General features: G+C 41.0%; 1 protein-coding gene across 45 annotated transcripts in view; it reads left to right on the top strand.

Moving 5' to 3' along the window:
* Nucleotides 1–24,800, top strand: part of EPB41L3 (erythrocyte membrane protein band 4.1 like 3) — a 233,040-nt gene that overhangs the window by 199,077 nt on the left and 9,163 nt on the right. For 13 of the 45 annotated variants that reach the window (XM_082699167.1, XM_082699166.1, XM_082699149.1 and 10 more), the window contains 5 exons: nucleotides 3,156–3,253; nucleotides 4,280–4,455; nucleotides 7,483–7,703; nucleotides 16,767–16,820; nucleotides 20,414–20,605. In XM_082699167.1, the coding sequence (XP_082555293.1) occupies nucleotides 3,156–3,253; nucleotides 4,280–4,455; nucleotides 7,483–7,703; nucleotides 16,767–16,820; nucleotides 20,414–20,605 (741 nt within the window). Of the gene's footprint in view, nucleotides 1–3,155; nucleotides 3,254–4,279; nucleotides 4,456–7,482; nucleotides 7,704–11,273; nucleotides 11,838–16,766; nucleotides 16,821–19,660; nucleotides 19,697–20,413; nucleotides 20,606–24,800 lie in introns of all 45 variants that reach the window. The other 32 variants (XM_082699173.1, XM_082699174.1, XM_082699152.1 and 29 more) reach the window with 6 other exon arrangements.

The raw sequence follows: 24,800 nt of genomic DNA, 5'->3' as shown, positions 1-24,800 counted from the left end.
TGAAAGTTGCTAAGAAAGGAGATCTTAAATGTTCTTATCACAAGAAAAAAAACCAACCTGTGTGTGGTGATGGATGTTAGACTTAATTGTGATCATTTCGCTGTGTATATAAACATCAAATCATTATGTTATACACTTGAAACTAATAGGTTATATGTCAGTTATGCCACAATTAAAATTTTTTTTTAAATCACACTATAGAGCAAAGAATCATGTTTATGATTCCCTGTAAATATAAAGTCAAACCTGTCTGTGAAGACTGAAATAATCTGTAAGCTTTTCATGGACATATATGAAATAATTTTTTATATTCACTGAAATTGCATATAAAACTTAAAACCAATATATAATTCATCAAATATTTACAAGTGACCATCTGTTCATAGTCAGGCACCACAGTGGGCATTAGAAATAGAAAAATAAATATGACCTTGTTCCTGTACTTAAAGGACTTTCTGTTGAGCAAAAAACAGTCTCATGTACTTAGAATTATGTCGTCATGATACATTTGCACATACAACACTGCGCAGACGTGGGGTAAGCGTGCTGTGGTGAGGGCCCAGATGGGAAAGCTGGAGAAACACATCAGGAAACAATAGTGAGCCATGGAAGGTTTTAGAGAGGGTATCATATGCTAGACGAATACTTTGGAGTGAAACTTAGCAGCTTTGCGATGAGGTGTGCCAAGACCTCAACCAGGGCAAAGGCCATGAGAATAGAACAGAAGGAGCCAGTGTGAGAGAAGTTTCAGAAACTGAGCCTGTAGGTCTTGGACACGAGATGGAGGAAGGGCCTGAAGAGTGGAGGGAATGGGAGGTCTTTGGTTGGCAAGAATGAAGTTGATGGACATGATATCAGAGAGATCATGAGGAGAGAAACAGGGAGAGAAAACAGGGAGAATTTCAGAAAAAAATAAATAAATTCTGTTGATATATTTTCACGGGGTGATTCTTGCATAATAGATAGAGGTCTGGAGGAGTCAATAGCTGCATCCATTCTATTAAGGGCCTTGGGAATGAAATATATTACCCAAAGAACAAGGCAAGTTAAAGGAAAAGAGAGACTCTAAAACAGAAACTCTGGGTAACGTCCATTTTTGAGGGAGGAGTAGGCAGAAGAACACAGGCCGATGAATCAAAGCAGCCAGAGAAAGAAGAGAAGAGGCAAGAGCCATCACGAACGACAAGGAGATGAGATTCTGAGTACGTGGTAAACCAGCCTGGCCAAATGTTACAGAGAAGGCATGTGGGCTGAGAACTAAGAAAAGTGCATCAGACTCGACAGATCCCACAGAGACACTGACGGGTTCGAGCGGGTTGTAGGAGCACCTTTTGTGGTACATTAGGTCGCAATGAGGTGGGGAGGGAAGTAGCCAAAACTGCTCCTTCTGACATTTGTCAAGGAGCGAGATGGGATTGTGGTTCAGTCAGAAGCAGGCTCAAAGAAAGTTGGGCTTTCCCCCGTCTTTTTTTGGCAGATGTAGATATATCTATATACAGGTAGATCTATATATATATATATTTAGGTAGATCTATAGATAGATAGATAGATAGATAGGTGGGCTTGAGAAGAAGGAGAGAAAATTTTCAGTGGCACAAAGGCTTTGAAGAGGTCGAGACATGGGTACAAAGCACAGAGAGAGAGATGAACATTCAGAACTTGAGGAGCCTCTGTCATCTTTGGTCTAAGGAGGATAGCAGCAAGAAAATAGTCCCAGCTTTTTGCAACAGAGAGCAAGTTAATAGTTCTTTTTTTTCCCCCCCTTAAAATTTTATTTATCTGACAGAATGAGATACAGCCAGAGAGAGAATGCAAGCAGGGGTAGTGAGAGAGAGAGAAGCAGACTCCCCACTGAGCAGGGAGCCCCACGCAGGGCTCGATCCCAGGACCCCAGGATCATGACCTGAGCTGGAGGCAGACGCGTAACAACTGAGCCACACGGGCACCCCAAGCTGATTGTTCTTTAAAAGCCCTGCCTGGCTTTAGCAGAGCGTGTGGTCCATATTAGGTGCAGGATGAATAAACGGAGGATGGGTTAGTCACAATCCGTAATACCCTGGCTTGTCGACTGGCTGGGGCTCTTGGCCAATAGTGATTGTTAACCACTACCACTACATACGAACATCCAGAGTGAGCACAAAATCGGGAACGGCAATTGTAGTTGGAATAGCTTGTGATGTATTTCTCATTCTCCCCCTCAACACCACCTGCCCCTAGTCCCACTCAAATAAGAAGTAGAAGGCAAGCATAGTTTTCTCTCATATGCCATGCATAGCCCCCCCACCCAACCCCGGGTTCTTTGCTACATGAATTACTTTTTTTCTATTGACTGTATCAGTAGTCTGGTTGTTCATGAGTGGTTGTTCTATCTTTTGGAAAGCTTTTACTGTTTAAAATGGTTGCCCTCTGGTGGCCTGATGCATACTGTCTTCAGAAAATAATAAATCCCAAACATTTGCAATAATGATATTAAAATATATTACTCAGGAAGTCAGATATTTCACTTTGAGAAAGCAAATGGCTGATAGTCATCTGAGTTTTATGTGCTGCGAGATATGAAACTGTTTTCCCAGTCTGTGATCGTACATATACTATCAAAAGATGTTAGTGGTTAGCATGGTAGTCCAGAGGGGAATGCAGAAATAGAATCAGCAATATCTGATACCAGGTCATCAAACACCTAGGAGGTAGACCTATTCTCTGACCAAATCCTGAGAGAAAAAGTCAGCCTGAGAACACTACAAACATTTTGCTCATTCCCGTACATTCCAGTTGAAGACATGATGTCACAGAGACATCATGAAAATAAGGCTTAAAAATGAGATCAGGACAAATTGGTCTCTGGAAGGAATCCGGATAACCTCTTTCTTTTTTCATTTAGTTTTCATAAAATCCATACTTGTCCATAAAACATTTACTACACACATTATGTGGTTGTCTATGTCTGTAGCATTTTAAAGAGAATAGATACAAGGTTTTTGTTTTTGTTTTTGTTTTTTTTAATGAGTGAAGTTGTAGAGAGAGAACTCTGCATATAGCCCTTGATTTTGTGAATAAAGGAAACTTGGAGGGGGCATGATTTTGCAAATTATTTGCTTTTATGTTATTTATAATTGCAAACTTGACTTTACTCTTTGATGTCTTTTAAAATTTAGTTTGAACAATTTGAAAGCACCATTGGGTTTAAGCTGCCAAACCATCGAGCTGCCAAGCGTTTGTGGAAAGTGTGTGTTGAACACCATACATTTTTCAGGTGGGTAAAGATGACTTTTTTTTTTCCCTTCCTAAAGAAGAATTAGTATGTCAAGCAGAGAAAGTCAATTATCATATGGTCTCACTTACTTGTGGAGCATAAGGAATAACACAGAGGACATGAGGAAAAGGAAAGGAAAAGTGAATTGGGGGAACTTGGAGGGGGAGATGAAGCTTGAGAGACTATGGACTCCAAGAAAGAAGCTGAGGGTTTTGGAGGGGAGGCCGGTGGGGGGGTGGGTGAGGCTGGGGGTGGGCATTAAGGAGGGCACATACTGCATGGAGCACTGTGTGTGGTGCATAAACAATCTCAGAATGCTGAAAAAAAAATTAAGATGTTAATGGATTGACCAACTTTAATGGAAAAAAAAAAGAATGATTGAAATTGCTTATATTGTAAAAATCTGCTAGGAAGGAGAATATGGAAGCATGTCCTTTCTTTTCCTTCCAGTTCATGGTCACCAGATTTTTTTGATAAGAAATCCTAAAAACTTCGGACTGAAGGATCTTCCTTCATTTGTCTTATATTTATATGCCTTAGGTCCACTTTCTTTATTACTTTTAGTGTCTTTTTCCTTTTTATAAGATGTCCACTTCAAGGATTTAGCCCATCCCTTACTATTTCAGTCATTTCTCAAAACCCTGGACTCCTTAACTTACTTACTCAAACTATCTGATTTGTGTCTATAAAACATCAAGTTATCGCTCTTCTGCTTCACTAAAGTCAGCTCGTCAACTGTTCTTCAGGTTTATAGAACCGGAGGCTCCCCAGTTGTGTGAGATGAACTCCAGTCCATGTAGTCCCCCACTGTACATACAACCCCCATCGTATGTATAGCCTCTCTGCAACTCCCTCCCTGATACACACTGGGAACATTTTTTCCCCTATAAAATCACATTCTTCAAACATGTGATGTGTTCAACCTTTAGCACACAAAGCACTTTACTGTTGACTAAAAAAGTGAAGGTAGCTTTCTTTATGTTTGACTGATGGGTCTCTCTGGTATCTTTTCTTTAATATCTCTAGACTGTTGTTACCAGAAGCACCTCCAAAGAAGTTCCTGACCTTGGGCTCCAAGTTCCGTTACAGCGGCAGGACACAAGCCCAGACAAGGAGAGCCAGTGCATTGATAGACCGTCCTGCCCCCTACTTCGAACGCTCGTCCAGCAAACGCTATACCATGTCTCGCAGTTTGGATGGAGGTAGGCGTTGCGTACAAGCCCTTTGTAATAAGAATCCCAAATGGCTACCCAGAAAGAGTGTGAAACCATCACAAGATTTCAGTGAACACAGATCTTCTTGAACAGTATGAAGTGAAAAGCACTCACCGGTCCACGGCTGAGTGGCACGTTTTAACCCCCACCCTCACAAAAAAAAGTGCCTTGGTGAGTCTAATATCTGTTATTGATAGACTTCTATAAAATTCCATAAAAGAATGGTACTAAGGGAATGAAGAGCATAGCTTTCGTAAGCCGGCACCCCAAATTCGGAGAAAGATGCTCTCATCCTGAATATAGTTGCCACATACTCTGTAAGTAATTGGGTTCACTTAATGGCAGTTCTGAAATGATTATCGGGTTTGTTATAGTCAGTTTGTTTGAGAAGAGGGACTGTGTCTGTTTCTACAAAATTTTTATGGAAAAAACGTGACTGTTACCAGTCAGTGCATGATAGTTGATAGAAAGGATGACGTTCAGATAATAATAGATCCAAGGGCTCCAAGTTGAGTCCTCCTGGTTAATATTAATTACCACCACGGATGGACTGGAAGAGCATTGCCGTGTAAATGTTCTCCACTATGAAGTCAAATTGCAAGTTCAGCAAGGGGAGAATTACTGAAATAACAGTTCTAAGGAATGACATAATTGTGAGTCCCATGGATTTTTGTCTTATGCGACAGTTTCGTATTGCTGTCTGTAGTTACGCACAATAGCAGCTACAACACATGGCAGCTGTACTACTGCTACTGCTACTACTACTACTACTACTACTATAATAATAATACTTAGAAAATGAGCCATGGCCAAATCTCTGGTTTCTCATTCCAAGCACCTAGAGATTAGTTCTACAGAAGACCTATCCCGTGGATTTAAAAGGAATTAGACGTGTCTAGCATGTGTACAATTTGAATAATAAAAAGCATAAAATAACAAAAACAGGAAAAATAATGAAAAGTTACAAATATGTGGGATCGCCTTCGTCCTCACCTTTTTTGCCACCCCGCCTGGTAGTCCAGTTCTCTCTTCCTTTCACATGCCCCTATGGCTCTTGGGTGATGTGCTCCCTGAATCTCCTGTTTGAGAAGTTTGCATTTTTTCTAATGAGATATTTCAAAACAGTCTGTAGAAGAAGTCAAAATTGTATCATTAGAGCTGAATCACGTATGTTACTAGTACTTCCCTGGTAGGTAAATCCGGACTGAAGTCTATCTGTGTAGCGGTTGGGGAATGGTTTAGACTCCCCAGGTCTCAGTTTTAGTCATCACCTATAAAATGGGAGCAAGGCCATTCGCAAACAGTGAATGAGACAGGTGTGACAGCAGCATTCTTGATAGGTGTCATAATAATTATATTCATAATTATTCTTCTAGGCTTTTGTGAGCTGGCCTAGGAATTTGATTACCATTCTGTATCTTCCAGTAGTTACTTCTTTTTGAAATATCTAACTTGGAGCCAAAACTTTTGGAATAAAATGATTAGGACCATATCGGGTTGAAGATGCTGAAATACTTGCTGTAACATTGAAGCTTTTCTTAGTGCTTCGTTCCATTTATTCTTCTTTCTGCTTTGGAGAATCACTGTAAAACTGTTTGTGTGTTCTATAAGGCAGTGTTGGGGGGAACTTTTTGTAAAATCACCCTTTTTTTTTTTTCCTGAGACATCATCTACTTTGTTGAGTGATGTGTATCCAAAGGAACACATTTGTCATTAATGTCATTTTCCTCATGACCTTTTGTGTGATAATGATTGTTGACAAGACAGAAGACAATTGTGAAATAAATGTACTAATCCCATGCTGTCTCTTCCTCCTGCTCAAAAGTGATGTTAGTATGTTTTGTCTCTCACTCTTTGAGGTCCTGCCAGTTCTAGTATGTTCTCTGTGCTGCTGAGCTGGGCGCTGTGGCTGCATGTTGGAACACAGTTGCTTTTTGCAAAGTTGCATCTTACACAGAACAGCCTTACTGGCCCCTTGGGGACTTGCTTCTCCTGGCAGCTTTTTCATCAATATAAGGAAATATAAAATATCTTAGTGAAGCTCTCTTTGTGAAACAGTTTAGCTAATATAAAAGGATTTTGAAATATTTTCTTACATTTACATTTTAAACTTCCTAAACTGTGAAGCTGATTCTCTTTTGCCCGGAATTAGCTACTGTGTATTTGAAAAGCCATCGTTTGTAAGTTTAAATGAGTTGTATATATCTAAAACCAAAAATAATGCTTACCCAGCTTTAAAAATGTAACCGAATTAAGCATCTTTCACTAAGACATTTTAGCTGGGATGGAAGGCTGTGTCTTATATCTTTTATGTTGGCATGCTTTACATTTGCATGAATTTCATTAGCACCATTTGTCTTATCATCCCAAAATATCAGAGATGAATAAGTCTATGCATATCATGGTAGTCTGTTGAAAGTGCAGTAGAAATTAAAACATTTCTGCACTTCAGCTGAAGGGAGTTGCCATCAAGACTGTACCATCTTTCCAAAGAAAGATTGTAGGAGTGATGGACTCCTTAACCATTATTAATAATAGTAATTGAAAAACCCAATTCAGTGCTCCTTGGTGAATGGCACTTCCCAAAGATATGTTCAAAGTCAAGTGGATGGCAGCAGTTGTCCACTGCAAATTCTGCTGTTAGTAGTGGGACTGGCCACTAGTGCTTGGTGCCGGCATCCAGCCAGTTACTCTGCGGGGTGACAGGCTGGCAGAAGCCCAGCCTCCCAGCCCTCCACCACATCAGCGCTCATATTCCGCCTCACCAGGGAGCCCCAGAGTTATTTTGACGGCTTCCAGCGAGCAGCCTTTAAGTCATTTTAAAACACTGGTCAAGAAGCTTCTGAGAGACAAGTCTCTGCCTGTGCTTAGATGCAGGTACCTGCAGCGCTGACTTGCCTTTTCTGACAGATGTGGGTAGGGGTCCTTTTTTCCGTAACGGGACAACCGGTGGTGTTCTTCTGCCTCCTTCCTTAACTATTTCAGACGTTTTCCTTCCATTGTATTTGCTTTTAGCGTCAGTGAATGAAAACCATGAAATATACATGAAGGATTCTGTGTCTGCTGCAGAGGTTGGTACTGGCCAGTACGCCACAACAAAGGGCATCTCTCAGACCAACTTGATCACCACTGTGACTCCCGAGAAAAAGACCGAGGAGGAACGGGACGAGGAAGAGGACAGACGGAAAAAGGCGGAAGAAGTCACGCCGGTCGCGGCAGTACGGCACGAGGGAAAGGTACATCTCCCAGGCTCCCTCCTAGCGCTTGCTTAGAAGAACTAATAATTCCGAGGATATAAACCAGGAAAGTGTTAAGACTTAGGGTAATGCGCTTAGACCTTGAACAACTAATAATTCTGAGGATATAAACCAGAAATGTGTTAAAATTTAAGGTAATTCAGGGTGCCTGGGTGGCTCAGTCAGTTAAGCAGCTAACTTGATCTCAACTCAGGTCTTGATCTCAGGGTCTTGGGCTCCACTCTGGGCGCAGAGCCTTCTTAAAAAAAACAAAAACAAAAATAAAAACAAAAAAACAACGTAGGGTAGTTCATATTTCAGCATTAGTCACATTCATATTATCAATTTTTAAATTCTGATTTCCTCTTGTCGCCATTTTTCTTCTGAAAAATTCTTTCTTAACTTGGAAATTTTTATTTTACTGATGTGCTATGTAAGACTTTCAACAGCTGTCCTGTCTGTATATCTTAAAAATGCATTTAGTGCCATATGACACTTTTCTGTTTGGGCTCCCATTTCAGAACTATCACTAAAACTGTTTTCTTTGTTTCTGGCCCCATTCTCCTCCCCAAGTACTGTATATTTTTCCAGATATACAGTAATCACATTGCCATTCTTCTGATTGCAAGACTGAGTGACCATAGCCCGTGTATTTATACACTCTTTCCTCTCTTAGTCTAGGATTATAATCTAATTATCAAAGTAGCGAGCAGACATGTTTTGAAGAGAGATATTAAAGCAGAACATCACAAGGGAAGATGGAAAGTGAGTTTCGCAGCAATTTCTTCAAGGTGTTTTCTTCATCAAATTTATAAGCTTCATTTCATCCCAGTATTTTTTTATTTATTTATTTTTACAGTGCGTTTATTTCCAGTAATCTGGCACTATAAAGCAACTTTTCGGAAAAATGGAAGTCAGAAAAGACATAGACAGCTTACTTCTGGTACAGGGTTTTATAAGTAGCACAACAGCTCCCTAAAAGTTTAAAAAAAAAAAAAAAGGAAAGAAAAAACTATATTGGGAGGTTAATGTGTGATGATAATGGAAAAGCAGAGTGGCTCCTGGAATGTACAGAGTAAAAAGAAATACCAGAATAAAAAGGCTATAAAACTCACTGGTTATGCTAAAACTTGCCTAGATTTGACTCAGTGTGTTCTTTTCCTATATCAATATTATTTCTTAAATATAGATTTATATGGCAAGGACTTACCTGGGGCTCAAAATAAAAATGCTCCTTTTGATAAGAGCTATGCAATGAAGGGTAGCTCCACAACACAGTGTAGTTAATGTCCGAATATTCCACATAAAACACTACCCACTGTGTTGTGAGAAGATAATTTATTTGCCAAACACAAGAACAGGGTAGGACATGCCAGCAAGGATATTTGAATCATTTTTGCTGGGAAAACGTGACTTTGTTCCAAATTTTGTTTTTACACTCTTATTTTCCAGTTAAGTCAAGGCAGCTTTTAAATAGGAAATAAGGAAGTGTTGTCTGCCTGAAAAGCAAATGATTTCCACACTTCCCTGAAATCACCCATGCCAACCGACAATTCTCATGGATCCGTAACTGTGATTAAAGTGGCACGTTAAAGGAAATGGTTTTTAGTTGGCTCAAAAAATAGACCTAGGAAGTCTCTTTATTTAATTTGAAAAGCCCCCCACTTATATAAAATAAGCACTAAACCACCATCACTTTTGCCACTTACGGCATGGGAAAATAAAAAGACAAAAAACCCTGACTCTCATTGTCTGAATCTCTGAGAAGCCAGCTCTTTGACCCAGATGCCTGCAGAAGGGCTGTGGCCCAGCCCTGGCCCAGGTAGGGTCGGTGGCTGGCTTCGTTTTACATGGTACACAGCTGTCTTTTAAAAACCACTTGAATAAGCAGCATGGAAAATTAAACCTTTATTTTATTCTTCTCCATCTTCAAAAAGTAACAAAGAGGGTACTCATTTTTTAACCAAAATGAAAGTGTATCACTGAAAATAGTTCTTAAAAGACTGGTCCCCTAGATACCTCTGAGAGGAGGCCTGTTTCCCAGGTTAATGATCACCCCAGGTGACTGTGCAGCCGTCCACCACCAGGGGAACAATAGCGTGCATGCAGGAGTCGGCTTGTAACTTTTATATTATTCTCTGTTGAATGAGATGTGTGCAGGGTCGCATTTAAAACACAATACTTAATGTTAAATGCGAGGATTGAGAAGAGACATACGTGCCTAAGACCTAAAAAGAGACACTCTTAAATTCTAGCATATCCACAATATGTTTTCTCTGTGCATGTTCTAACCCTCTGTCTTGATATTTACCAAGTCAGGATTGAGAGCTACAAAGCAGGGTGGGGGTAATTGCCACACTAGCGACTCTCTGGGCAAACCACGCGTGTACGTGCTCATGCCCACACATAACCCACATCACCCATGCAGCAGGTCCCAGAGAGCAGCGGAAGTCTACCTTCAGACTCCGTGTGACCTTGAATTGAACTCCTGAGGCTGCAGCAGCTTCCGAGCTGTGCCAGGTCCTGTTTGGAGCTTGCTGGCTTCTCTTCTTCCCCGAGTGCTCAGCAACCTCCCACCACCTGCAAAGGAAATGGGCTGTGGTCAGAGAGGCTGCCAGGGCCAGAGAGGATGGAAAGAGCCTCTCTGTCCCTCCAGAAGCCTGAGCTCACCAGGAGCACTTTTGTGGCAATGGCTGCCTCCCATTATTCTGTGATGGCTTCAAACCAGGAGAGTTAAATATGGTGATTACTTGCTCAGAAAAACCAGAAGACTGGGAAACTACCTCTTATTTATGGACCACAAATAATACAAACTAAATGCTCACAAGCCATATCACAAGAAAGCACATTCTTTTTGCTCGTTAGCTTGTTGAAACCCTTGTTTGAGTTTAAGTTACGTTTATATCATGGAGAAAGGAGCCAAAGTAGACGTTTTCAAAGGAACCTCACTTCTTCGGGGAGCTGAGTTCCTAAAATGCTAGTTGTGGACTTCCCTGAGTGGCACGGCTTATCAGATGGGAGTGGGGCCAGAAACTTCTCAATTCGGAAACCCACCTGTTTTGGATATAATTGACTAAGCAAGGAAAGGTAATGCTAAACTTTTTTTTAATAATCAAAATTTGGATCCATTTTTATTTATTAATCCAACCAAACTAGAGTAACAGATCTGTTAGCTGGAGATCAGGAGATGTTATTGAAAGTCTTGATTTTAAGTTCTCAGAGGGTTCTATTTGCTCTCAAAACCCTACAACTTTCTGGAGTTGTTGGTCTAAACAAACTTTCTAGATGGTGTGAAACGTAGATTTTGAGATTGCCCACCGCGATCTTCTATTCTGACTTTATAAAAAAGCCCACCCTGTATTTGACAGTCTAATGGGAAAATGGTAGCCATTCGTGGCAGCCTTGGCATGCAGCTTGAATACTTTAAGTACAAACAACCCTAGAGCTAAAATTCTTGTTTTACAATTTTATATTGATACCCATAAGAAAATTAACTAATTGCAGTTTTCTTTTTGTCCTTTTGCACCTCTGTTTGCTGCTTTCTGTCTCTCTCTGTCTCTTTCACATCAGTCACCTGGGCTTGGCACTGACTCATGTCCCCTGTCCCCCCCATCAGCCCCTCGTCCCCCCGCATCTCCCCCAGGGCTCCGAAGGAGGTGTAAGGAGAATGAGCGCCAAGCCCCGGACTTGGAGGCTGCCAGAGGCACTGTGCGTGTGTTCGGAGAGCCCGCCATGGACTCTGACCCCAAAGGGAAGCCATCCTTAGGGGACCAAGATGTGGCTTTTAGCTACAAACAGCAAACTGGCAAAGGGACCACCCTGTTTTCCTTCTCCTTGCAGCTCCCGGAGTCATTCCCATCTCTTCTCGATGACGATGGGTACCTCTCTTTCCCCAACCTGTCGGAAACCAACCTCCTCCCCCAGAGCCTGCAGCATTACCTCCCGATCCGCTCGCCCTCCCTTGTGCCCTGTTTCCTCTTCATCTTTTTCTTTCTGCTCTCCGCCTCCTTCTCAGTGCCATATGCCCTCACTCTCTCCTTCCCTCTGGCTATGTGCCTCTGCTACCTGGAGCCCAAGGCGGCCTCCTTGAGTGCCTCACTAGACAATGACCCGAGTGACAGTTCAGAGGAAGAGGTGTGTACCTCGGCATAGAACACACTTCCCTGTCGTGGTCGGGGCTTTGGTCCGAAACAATGTTAGGCGCCTACTGCCATAGTGGTCCTACTTTCAGAGCCTCATTTATTGTCTGTGCCGACATGTGAGAGGTTTCTGTGTGTTGGGGAGGCGTTCCCCCCCACCCCGGCCCCCGGGTTAGGCACAACACCATGTGGACAGAGCAGGCTGCGTCCAGCCCGCTCAATTCTACGCGTGATGAAGGACTCAGAAGTCTGTTTTTAAGAACCCATTAGCTGCGTTAAAAATCAGGGTTAGGTTAAAGGTCTGGTCAGTTGCTAGTTCTTAAAGGAAAGGGACATAGAAGACCAAGAAAAAAGTTTGACCCAGACTGATGGAGCGTTCCCAAAATGCATCCTGGCATCATGGTACGTCTGTAGCGCTGATACCAGTGGATAAACGACCCTCACGGCAAGGTGGAATGACCAGCCAAAGGACCAGCTACCATGTGGGTAGCTTCCCCCAACTCCCGATGCCTCTCTTCCCTGGAAATCGTGAAACGTCCCTACATTGTCTCTGTTCTCGTGGAGGTGAGCCAGATCCCAAGGGTGTGTTGCGTCAGGAAAAATGCTTGAGTAGATGAACAGGCCCATGTGACCCCAGTCATTGGAAGGGCCACAGAGAGGACCAGAGAGAGAACAGCGTCTTCAAACACAGTCGGGAAAAGGCTCCTGGAAGATGTCTGCTTGCTGTAAAAATGGGCTGGAAGTTCCTCAGTCCTGACAGGGCTAACGTGTATGTTGGATGGCAGTTTTCCCCTCAACTCCAGCTTGAGCCAAAAAATCCACACACTCACAGACAGTCTGGAAAGGTCAGGAGAGCTGGCTAGGTCCCTGCGGCTCTTGGCCAGGCATGTGCTCAGTGGGGAGAGGATGGGGCCGTCAGCCTCTTTCTGAGAAGACATGCCGCCTGTCCGTCTCCCGTCCCTCATCTGAGCCAGTGGGTGAGTTGACGTGGTCATTGGTAGCTTTTCCTCTTAACTGCTCTCCTTTCACACCAGTCCCCTGATGTGTGAAGAGCCCAACCGTTCCCTTCAGACAGAGCGCAGGGGAAAAGAACAGAGGCAGCCGACAGAGGGCCAGGTTGTTGCCTACCCTCCTGCCCACAACCTCCCCAGGCCCTTCCAGCTCTTCTGTTCTCACAAAACAAGGCTTTTTGTGGCAGGAGACAAGCCCAGTACTTCCAGCATTAAAAAAAAAAAAAAAAAAAAAAGTGACAAAGTCAAAGCAACACTAAAAAAAAAAAAAAAAAAAAAAAGAAAAGTCTATTCATTTTTCAACTCAGCCAGGAATCATAATTTGAGCTGCACCTGTGGGTGTATAGAATTGTGAGGGGGTGTAAGTGTCTATATTTAGTGAGATTATGACCATTTCTTAGCAGCAGGAGGAAGAAAAATGGGAATGGTCTCGCAGATATTTCAAATAAAAGTTTGCCCTTTTCAATTTGATACTGCATTAAAGCCCTTTGCAAGGTTCTTGGGTCGTATGACTTCGCTCCAAATTCTCTGTGATTTTATATATTTACTATAAAACCATTTTCATACATGAAAAATATTTTAAGAGAAGGAATCCTAGGCTTTAATATCGCCATTTCTCACAAGAGCAAGGCGATTGCATAACGTGGGACTAGAACGTACAACCTGAAGAACACAAGATTATCTACAAAGACCGTAGGATTACCTGGTTTCCAACCCAGACGTGTAGTTTTCCTTTAGCAGTGGAGTGAGTCATCTAGCCAACATAAAGCAAAAGATGGCCATTTGCTGCTTTTCTGAATTCTAAATAACTGAACTTTTCTGTAGCAAACCACACAGATCTTGTGCCTAATCCTGGGTATACATCTTGTTGTAATCAGTGCATGAAAATTAATGTTAAATTGGGGCATGTCTGCATTACATCAGCAAAACAAATCACAGCAGTTACCCGATGCAAGCCAGTGACCACGTGACTGGAGCTTCCCAGCCGCTAACTCTCCCTGTTACTGCAGAGCTCTGAGACCCTGAGCCAGCTCTGGCCACCACGGTCTCCCCCTGCTCTGCATCCCTGGTCACCCATGACAGCTCTCCTCTAACGCGAGACCTCGCGTGTGGCCATCTGTTCAGTGACGTCTCTTAACCTCAAGTGTTAAAAGCTATGCTCTCTAGTTCAGGCTGAGCTGGAGGACTCCTATGTAGGTCGTTCCATTTAAAAAAAAAAAAATTGTTGACATGGCCTCTTTTATTCTCTAGGCTTCAAGCACTTTGGCAGCTAAACGGGGTGACTTCATGTAACATACGGTTTAGCTCTGTCACGTTCATTTTGTAAGAATCGCTAAATCACGAATGAATGTAATTCTTTTCAAATATTTTATTATCACTACTTAGATTTCTCATGTATGGGAGTGACTTAATTAGTCCCAACCTTTCTCAAGAGGGAAACCCAGTGTGGAAAGGCAGAATCATTTCAAACTTATAAAGCTGCTGATCAATAATATTTTTTTTTCTTTTGTACCTTCAAGAATGGTCACATAACAGGGGGCACAGAATATTAAATCATCTGTCAAGAAACATAAGCTGAATTTAGCTCGCCATACCACAGAATCACCATTAGTCTTTATGTGTCAATTTGTGAGGAATATTTTCATAAAACAAAAAAGATTCAAATTTGGAGGAAAAAATAATCAACTGATTTTTGACATTTTAATTTGTGTAGACACAGAACTGTATGACAGTTCGTGACCCGTTATACATTTCGTAGCTTTGTTTAGTCGTAGTATATTATATAAATAATATATAAGAAGCTACTTTTGCTATAAAAGCTACGTTTTTCAGCCTTTCTTCATTAACTATTTATTGATCATGCACTATATTTGTTGAATAACCGACTACATGCTCAGGAAGAATTTAAGGGAGGTGAGATACGGTCTAGGCTGTTTTTTCGTATAGCTAGAAAAAGTGGTAATAATTATATAATATTACAATATAATAATAATGTCAATATACAATAGTTATTATAGGCACTTTTGGGTCTGCGCATGTCAGGCCTTGTAGAAAGCACTTAATACCCATTACCTGATACAGTTAGGGCTGTTATTTTTTTTCTCCATTTTGCTGGAAGGAAATGGGGATTAAAACATGAAACATGTCCAGTGTGTCACAGATTTCAGTAGCAAGGATTTGAGCTCATGTCAGCCTGACATCAGAGTCTTCACTCTTAACCAGGGCTGTAATCTAAAGCCAAGATGCTCCAGTAGATTTTCAAGCCACAGGGAGATTATTATGTAAGAGGAGAAATACTTTCAAGCAGCTTGGAAGTGTTGCACAAAACCAGTTAGCACACAAGCGCCAGTCATTCCTATTTATTCTTGAAAGCCTAACGCTTCTTCGTATTATTATACACTTGAACAATAACCTGTTTCTCTCCCCCTATGTCACATTGGCCATTCCCTAGGCTGTCAGCCGGGGAAGCCATGCTAACACCGTAGCAATGATCACCCTTACAAGAAAATTACTAGCCACTCCTCCCCGCCCCCCACCAGATGTTGTGAAGGTGGTCATCAGGTCATGAAAGTGTGTCCGCACACACTCTTTACCAAACTCCTGAAAATTAGGTTCTACTTAGGCATGATCACTGACCCCCTCAGGTGCACATGCCAAACATGAATTTCAATGTATTTCCTTTCAGGAACATATAAAAGAAATTCAGGATAGCGCCAAGAAATCCGCCCAACCAGAGTTAAGTTGATAATGACCACCCCTGTTCCAGGAGTACTTCCGAAATTCCGTGTTGTTAGGATTTAAAGAGAATCTGAAGAGGCAGGTTCACAAGCTTACAGCTCCCAGTTTTTATTTTTGTTTTCAAAATATTCATCGCGTATCTTTGCTCAAGGGAATTTTATTAGTGATTAGTTGACATTTACGGAGGGAAAGTCAGCTTATAATATATTACGGCATTTAAATGTCCTATCTGTGATGGCTGTGGTTCTGTTGTACGCCAAAGAAAATAAGTTTCTGTTTTAAACCGTAAATCTCTACGAAACAAGCTTAAAAACCCAGTCCTGAAATGACTATTATAATTCCCCCTTAAAAACTTAGGCTCTGTCAAATGCTGTGCTTTGTTTTATTTGTTTACAAGTAGATGTCTCTCTCTCTCTCTCTCCCTCTCTCCATTTTTTTATTAGTATTATAATTTGCTTCATTTGGATGGTTATTTTGGAAATAGATGTTTAAATACCTACTTTGATATACTTCTTTATATTGGAGGGTGGGGCAAAATAAACACAACAGTTAGTCTGTAAAAAATCGAATTAACACTGCTACTTGGAAACTGAGTTATACTTTTCACATACAAAACATAATGCCTGTGAGTCACTGGCATGTGCTTTTTATAAGTAATAGGTAATGCAGACAGCCTGATGGTCATAAATGGGTGTAAATTACCAACATGTTATAAATGAGGGGCTGAAAGTCCAGTGACTGTTCCAGTAGCTTTTAATTTAAATTGACATTTTAATTTACCTTTCAAATGTGACATAATAGTAGAATTGCAAACATATATAAACATTCATTTTATTTGCTTTACACGTTTTTAAGAGATCTTTCTCGGGGGGAAAAGAATGACAATTTGGTTTTCCTGAGACATGAAACCAGACGAGTCAGCTTGGCTAACACAGTTCCTGTGGTTCCCGCAGGCTGTGAGCCACTGGTCTTCCTCCGAGGGGCTCTGCTGATGAAACCCAGCTCCGGTCTTTCTTTTGCTCTTGCTTGAAACCTGCATTCTTGTGGGAAGGTAGTTTGATACACATTACAGAGAGAGTGAACTGTTTGACCTGTGCCATGCCCTATTTGATCAAATGGGTTTGTTTTCTCTTCCTGCCTTCCTCCTGGACCCTGGTCACTTCTGTGATCAATAGACCGACAGTGAGCGCACAGACACCGCGGCCGATGGGGAGACCACCGCCACTGAGGTTGGTACCATCACTGTGGGCAGCTGGTGGCTGTCCAGCGCAAGTGCCTCATGAATGGGGCTCTGCATTTAGGGCCTTTGCATACTAGGTTTTATGAAGTGGAGAGAAATTCTAACTTTGAAAGGAGGAAGGAAATGTATTCTGTTGCCTGGGTCAGTGGTTCTTAAGCTCTGGGCTACATCAGAATCCTCCAGCTGGGTCCCCTCATGTTTCTTGTGCAAAAGAAGAAGGTGTGGGTGGGATTTTGGAATTTGCATTTCCAGCAAATTCTCAGGGCTGTTGACTCTGCCCATTTTCGGATCACATTTTGAGAACCTTTGGCTAAACTGATAATACCTTAAAAAAAAAAAAAAACAACTTACTCCCCTTTCCCAAGTGAGAGGCTATCTGTGTGTGAAAGCCGTGATGAGTGAGGAGGAGGGTTATAATTAATTTAATTAGCTTATTTACTAGATACAGATATATTTTTAAATCCAAAATGGCCAAATAATAATTATTAAAATAGTAATAATACTTCTCTTATTTTTGTAGACCAGGTGATATAACCTAGGTCACTCAAAAGAAATGGGTTCTCTAAGAAAAAATTAGCAAATTACTGTTAGTACTTGATTTAAAAAAAAAAAAGTGATCATATTGAACAGTGACAGGAAACACACTGTGCTGTCCTTTCCTTTATGAATTCTTTAGGATAAAGAAACATGTGTGTGCTTATGTTGTTTTTCAAATTTTCTCTACCCATAACCAAAATGTCTGTAAAAACAGTATAGTAATGGAAGCCAAGATGTACCTTTTCTGAAGTTCTCACAGAATTTATCTTCTACCTTGTGGAGTTGTTATTTTACATCATCCGGTTAGAACAGTCTTTTCTAGTAGGACTTTCAGGAAAAACCAAAAATGTAAATAGTATCTGTATAATACTTAATTGAAAATATCCTCAAAAGAACTTCTTAAAATGGAATTTTCATCCTTGGGAAATGCCGGAGTTCAACTCAAAGTTTTGGAAATCATAATTTTTTTAAGTTAAAAATTACAGCACTGGCATTGAAAAATAATAGTAATAATAATAATAATAACAATATTGTAGGGGCAGTTATTGTACTGGCTGACTCAGTCAGTAGAGCATGCCACTCTGACATTTGATCTTGGGGTCACGAGTTCAAAAGCCACATTGGGCTTAGAGCCTACTTGAAAAGAAATAAAATAATAATATTGTAAAACAATAACTATCCAGATTCTTTTAAGCAGTCACAAACAAATGTATTACAAATTAATAATTTTCTGTGTCAAATTATAACAAAATTATATCTTGATTTGATAAGAATTATTTGTTACATGTAGCTACGTGTTAATTCCGTAAACTTCATCAGGATCTGAACGTGTGCCATAAATGAAAAATATTTCAGTAAGACTCCAAATTTCTGTAGCAGTTCTGTTGTTCCATAACATTTGAAGCATGCAAACATAGACATACAACATAGGTAACTATATGGAGCTTAAAAATAAAACACAGAGCTATGTGAGCACCACACACTTGAGAATTAGTGTGTTGCCAGCCCTGTGTTAGGGTTACCTGTGCCTTCCTGCACTTTTTTTTTTTTTAAAGATTTTATTTATTTATCAGAGAGAGAGGGGGAGAGAGCGAGCACAGGCAGACAGAATGGCAGGCAGAGGCAGAGGGAGAAGCAGGCTCCCTGCTGAGCAAGGAGCCCGATGTGGGACTCGATCCCAGGACGCTGGGATCATGACCTGAGCCGAAGGCAGCTACTCAACCAACTGAGCCACCCAGGCGTCCCCCTCCTGCACTTTTTAAACACTTGCCCTGTCTCCTCTCGGGCTAGGACAGCAGTAATGCGGGTGAGGCTGCTGGGTGGGCTGTCTTGCCCCATTGGCAGATAAGGGGGCCGAGAGCAAGATAGATTCATTGCAGGCCACCGGCGCAGATGTCTCCTCAAGGCTTCTCACCTGTAATTACCCTGAGGGCCTCCCTATGGACCTCGGTCAGAGTACCACCAGTGAGACACCCAGCTTTACCACTGCCTGCATATGTGGGTTGGCCTAGTTACCTCATTCCTGGTACCCGGACACCAGTCCAATGACTAAACAGATCCTTGCAATTAGAAAAATCAAGATAATGAAGTGGCTTTTAGATAAATCTGTTGTACTTTTTAAGAACTCAACAGTGATCCTGTCTACATCTTTAAAGAAATGTCGGTAATGTTGACGGTAGTTGATTCCTTTTTTTTTTCTTTAACTTTCTTAACTTATATCAGCTTCCTTCCTTCCCAGATTTATTTATTTTTAAGTACATGGGTTCAAGAAATTCACAGTTCCAAGAAGTTCTTAAATGTGGGACCCTCAATGTTAAATTCTTTGAGCCTTGGTTCTCTGGCCTACAATTTAGCTATAATAATAATAGCTATAACTTCCTAGGATTATAAAGAATCATAAAACCCAAGGGAGCTGTCATTATTGGGTAATCCTAACCATGCTTGTGAATTTTAGTTTTAGGGTGACATGAAACATTTGTAGTGTGCATTAAGGACAGCCCACCAAACCCTAGCTGTCAACTCCCACTTACGTGTGTATGCTTATCACACGCAGAAGTCTCTGGGTGACACTGTCAAAGACCCACCAAGCAAGGACTCTTTTACTCCTGTTGTCTTAATAAGCATCATAATTTGTGTGTGAGAATGTTGCGGCTTGCATATAGGAAAGAACTAGCATCCATATACAAGAGCAAACTAGTACCCCCTCTAGCAAGTTTCTATAGATCATAGTTCTTCAATCATAGTCAATTACGTGGTAAGACATTATTTCCCACTCTTTCTTGATGCTGGCAGTCGGACCAGGAGGAAGATGCAGAGCTCAAGGCACAGGTAGAAAATTAAAAATAAAACCAAAGCAAAAATCAGTGTGTGATAAGTCACTGTGCGTCTTCGGTGTTCCAGCCTTCCAGCATGCTCCGTAGGCGGTTACCCGTGTTGTCGGTGCACTGTGGAGGATGGCATTTGTTCCCGTGACTACCGTGTCCCTTACCTTTCCCTTTCTTCTCCACTTTTTTCAGAATAGTCTGATTAAGCGAATAAAGGGTGAAAATGTGTATGTCAAACATAGTAATCTTATGTTAGAGGTTGGTATTGGTATATACCAGTGCATGTTTGTGTGTGTGGACATTTCTTCAGTGGCATACCTGTAGGCTCATACAATGATGCATGAACTGTGTGCTCTCACCTGGGAATAAGTGGGGATACCTTCTCAGCCTACTTCGATTCCTTCCTTTCTCCTAGCTTTAGATCCTTTTTCCTGTGTGTGTTTCTTTTCTTTTTTTTTTTTTTCTGGTTACGTGTGAATTACACTCTTTTCTAGTTTGCCTTTAAAAAAAACTTTTGATTTTTATGCTTGCGTGAACTAGATTTTTTTTCCTTCTCTTAGAAATGTCACATTTTCACCAAAGTGCTTGTGGTAGTGTCATGAACCCTGATCAGAATTCTTTTATTTTGACTACTAATGAGATTGACATTACTTAAAAAAAAAAACAACTCCGGAAGATGTGTAAAATGTTGACTGTTGGATTCTTTATGTTCTGAATGTAGGAGCTAGATAAAACTCAAGATGACCTGATGAAACATCAAACCAATATTAGTGAGCTGAAAAGAACCTTTTTAGAAACCTCCACAGACACTGCCATCACGAATGAATGGGAAAAGAGGCTTTCTACCTCCCCCGTGCGACTAGCCGCCAGGCAGGAGGATGCACCCATGATCGAACCGCTGGTCCCTGAAGAGGTCGGTATTCGGGCTTCGGGGTGTCACTGTCTTCCGGTCACTAGAGGTGCTTCTCTGCAGGGCCCGCCCCTAGGGGTCGGAGTTGGCGTAGACAGACCCACCACTTGTCTGTGTATAAACAGACCTAACATACTCAGGGCTCCAGAGAAGAGCTGTGGAGTAGAATGATCTGGCGGCTGAGGAGTGAGGGGTCACATCTCAGGGTGCTTGGAGTGAACAAGGAGGCGCAGGAAAGCTCTAGTGCATGCAAATGGGTTTGTTCTAATGGCGAACCTAGATTTCACAGCTGGGAGAAATTGAGATACTGTCTTAATGAACTGACACTTTTTCTGAAAAATGCTTTCTCTGCTGCATTAAGAAATGCCCCTGAAAACTCAAGAGTGTTTCACATCAGTTGCAAGATAAGGCGTAGGGGGATGGTCTAATGTTTGACTCAACACCGATCTGAAGTTGACAGAATTTTGGGACCTGTTTTACTCTGGGACTGCTACACCAGACTTCTACTGGTATAATCCATGTGTGATTCGATTTTAACTGATTTTTTTAAAAAGATACATAACATTATTTTAACGGGGTTTATAATCCGTTTTTATTTGATTTTTTAAATAGAGAAAGTAGAGGGGCCAGAATGTCTTCCTTAAAAACGAGTGCTCCGTGTTGGAAAATTCTGTTCAAAGAATTTAAAACAGACTGTGAATTACAGTTACAGACTGTGAGGATTCAGCAGATCCTGTCTGGGGGCTCCTACTGAGGGACCCACAAGGGTCAGTGGTGCTCGTCTGTCCGCTATTAGACATTATCTTGCTTTTTCTTTCAAAAGAAGTACTTTTTTAATAACTGCATCTTTCTAGCATCATACTGATTAACATTTTCTTTTTATCAAGACTCCTTTATCACAGCGTATTTTCCAGAAAGCTGAGCTAGAACAGAAGAAAATCAAAACTTGGGCCTTTATGGGAGAAAAATCCTTTAAGCTATAGTCTACATGAAATGTTTCAGTCCTTGCAGGGAAAAGAATATAATGACACTCATTTTGATCATTTTCTAAACTTCCTTGAAAGCTACTTATCAAAAGTGACCACAATCACTATTTTCATGATAATTCTAATCCCAGCTAAAATGTGACAAGGTATATATTCATTTGAATTACTTTGAAAGGGGCCCTTTTATGCAGAATAGATGAAAAATAGTGTTACCGAAGTATTCTTGTAGCATTACACACCGTTTCATTCAGATTATCTTAGTAATATATAGTGAGCTAGGAGTAGTGATTATATTCTAAAAAGATCATGTGCGTTTACTATTAAAATGGGAATTTTATTTATCCAACTTTCAAATACTGATAAGTATCTATACTTATATACTTAATAGCAGATAAGTAGCAAGGATGCCCCAAAGCATCGCTCACTTGACTTTGGGAACATAGACAAACCCATATACAGGGCCCACCAAACAGGAAGGATAGATGTCTGGTCCATGAAGGCCTCTGGGCATGTTTCTGTCCACAGATATTTCCCATGACAGTCTTTGATGATGCCCCTAGGCTGAGTCTATGTTAGAGGTATATGCCCTCATGGCCAATTGAATACTGAAAGTTTCCAAATTCCAACCAAAATGCAATACCCATTAGCACTTTCACAGTGCCAGTATCAGCATTTTTTTGACGCAAGTGGCAGTCTTACAGCACGGAAGCTTAGCACGGCTGACCCTCCCAGTTCACAGATTATGTAGCTGCACATTCACCTACTTGCTGAAATTCACCATAACCCTAAAATCAGCCTTAAGGACACTTTCCCAATCATCTGCAGACGGACACAGAGTAGTGAAAACTTGGTGTCTCAACCATGCACATTCCCAGCTCTGGTTGCCCAAGGCAGGGCTCTGCCTACCTGTTTCAGTTCTCATACTGTATACAAATGGGTTTTTGAGGCCTGTTTGGTGCCACGTTTTTGTGTCTCCATGGGTGATTTTGCTGTTTCAGATGACACCCAGACCTACGGGCCGGAAGTCCTAAAAAGTACCTTTAGGGAAAATACATATGTTAGAGAAATCTCATGCAAGAATAAGCTGTGGCCGTGACTTCGATGTTAATGGATCAATAATGAGTCTTTAAACAAAAACATACAAAACCAGGTTATATATTGAACCATTGATGACAATATCATGACCAGAGGCTCACAAGAGCCCTCCCAAGGTGTTTCCCATAAAATCAGTGGTTCAGTCTTTTCTGACTCACTGTTCATGAGGATTTTATGGAACATAAGGACCACGAATGACTGAAATCAGCTCTACTTGTGCATTTGTCTGCTTTCTAATCCAGCTCTGCTCTTACAAATCAGGCTTTGCTTGGGCCTCGAATTGGGAAACAATCAAACAAAAATCATTCACCATGGTCTTCTGATTATGGAAATGGGGACTTATTTTCATTCTCTGAATCTGACTTCTGTGACTTTCCATCTGGGACTTGGGGTGCAACTCCAGGTGCATATGAAAATGACCCATGGGAAGTTTTAAAAATATTGAGGCCTGGGATCTGTTAAATCAGAGACAGATTCCCTTTGTCTGAGCTGCACTTCCACATAGTACCATTACTTAAAAGCTCTCCAGGTAATTCTAACACCCCTCCCAGTTGAGAATCCCTGGCACAAAGAGAAGCAAGGGTCAAGGCTCTGCACAAATCCCTAATCCTCTGGCAGTGAGTCTTGTACCTCTGTACAATCTGCATGCCAGTATAAGGGCCTTGCTTCCCAATTACGATAATCTGATGAGTGTTGAATTAAAAATGTGTAGGGCATACAGCTAACTCTTCTAACCCGTGATAAACGTAAACATTTATCAGCCTTTATCAGCATCTCCTTGAGTTGAACAAACTGAATTGAGGTTGACCATCTATAGGATTTTAAGATCTGTCCCTTATGTTACCCTTTTCTCTCAGCGGGCGTACACAGTTCGGATGCAGACAGTGTTGATACTTTCATTATAGACAAACAGTTTTGAAATTAGTTGATGTCAGATAACAGGATGTGCTAAAAACCACATTTTCCTGCTATTATTATTATTATTATTATTTTAGGCTTTCATCTTAGGGATAATATTTAGCTCAGTGATTTTAATTATAGGCCTGGCGGTGGTATTCTGAAAAGTACCTATAATCTTGACCTTTTCTTCCTGTTTCTTATTTCTCTGTGAGAAAGAGACTACAATTGAAAGTCAAACAAACAAAACAAGACAAAAATCCGTATTTAATGATTTCACGTGGTACATTTTGTCTTTTTCTAATACCTTTCTCCAAAAGGTATTTCCCCCTCAGAAATACCTTACTTTCTCTTCATCAAAAAAAGGGGCACAGGAGAACAATGCTATCAAAATTTGCCCGTGGGTTCTTCAGGAGAATACTCCAGATGTCCCCTTACAAACGTCTGTAATCAGACTATTAAAGGGAATACCGATAAGTTTGTACACACATAGGAATAGTAAATAACTCTCATTAAATTGTATTGTTTACAATAAGATTTATTTTAAAAGCTCTGTCCTCCTGGAAACTTTGGGCTTTCTGTTAGGATTTTTTAGATTACTCGTCCTAAATACCCTTTCATTCAGTACTCCATGGAGCCTGACGCTATGCACAGAGATTGACTCAGCAGCGAGTATATTGCCACTTGAATTATTCCTACTTACTACTAAAGGAAGTAATAAAAAGTAGATAAAAGGGAGAAGCTAGTTGCTAACACAGCGTATTTACTTTTCAACATTTCTTAATGTTCCGTGTGAAAGCATGACTTTGAGTACTTAATTTTTCACAAAGATATTTTGAAGTTGACTTTTTAAAGTTACTCGCCATCTTATAAAAGTTCAAATAAAGCTATAAATTCTGAGTGTACTTTGTGGAATAAGAGAGGAATACATTGAGGTCTGACTGGGTTTCCTCAAAGCTAGTAGCTGAAGGCAGTGGCCCATGTGCATCTCCTTGCCTGGGAGACAAGTGATGTCTCCTGATGACAAACAAGTGTTTGTCAGATGTAGGAGGGAGGGGTTTTTATCTCAATTTTTTTTTTTTTTAATCTTCACATTTTCTTCTACTCCTCATGTCTATGGCTTTGCACATGACTGGCCTGGACACTGTGTGAATGCCAAGGAGCTTTCTATTTGCTCTTACATGTTTTGTGTTTACGGAAGTGGGAAACGTGTCGAGTCA

This window comes from Mustela nivalis, assembly GCF_964662115.1.
Source record: "Mustela nivalis genome assembly, chromosome: 14".
In the NCBI taxonomy this organism is placed as follows: domain Eukaryota; kingdom Metazoa; phylum Chordata; class Mammalia; order Carnivora; family Mustelidae; genus Mustela; species Mustela nivalis.
This window is presented reverse-complemented; position numbering and strand designations above follow the sequence as displayed.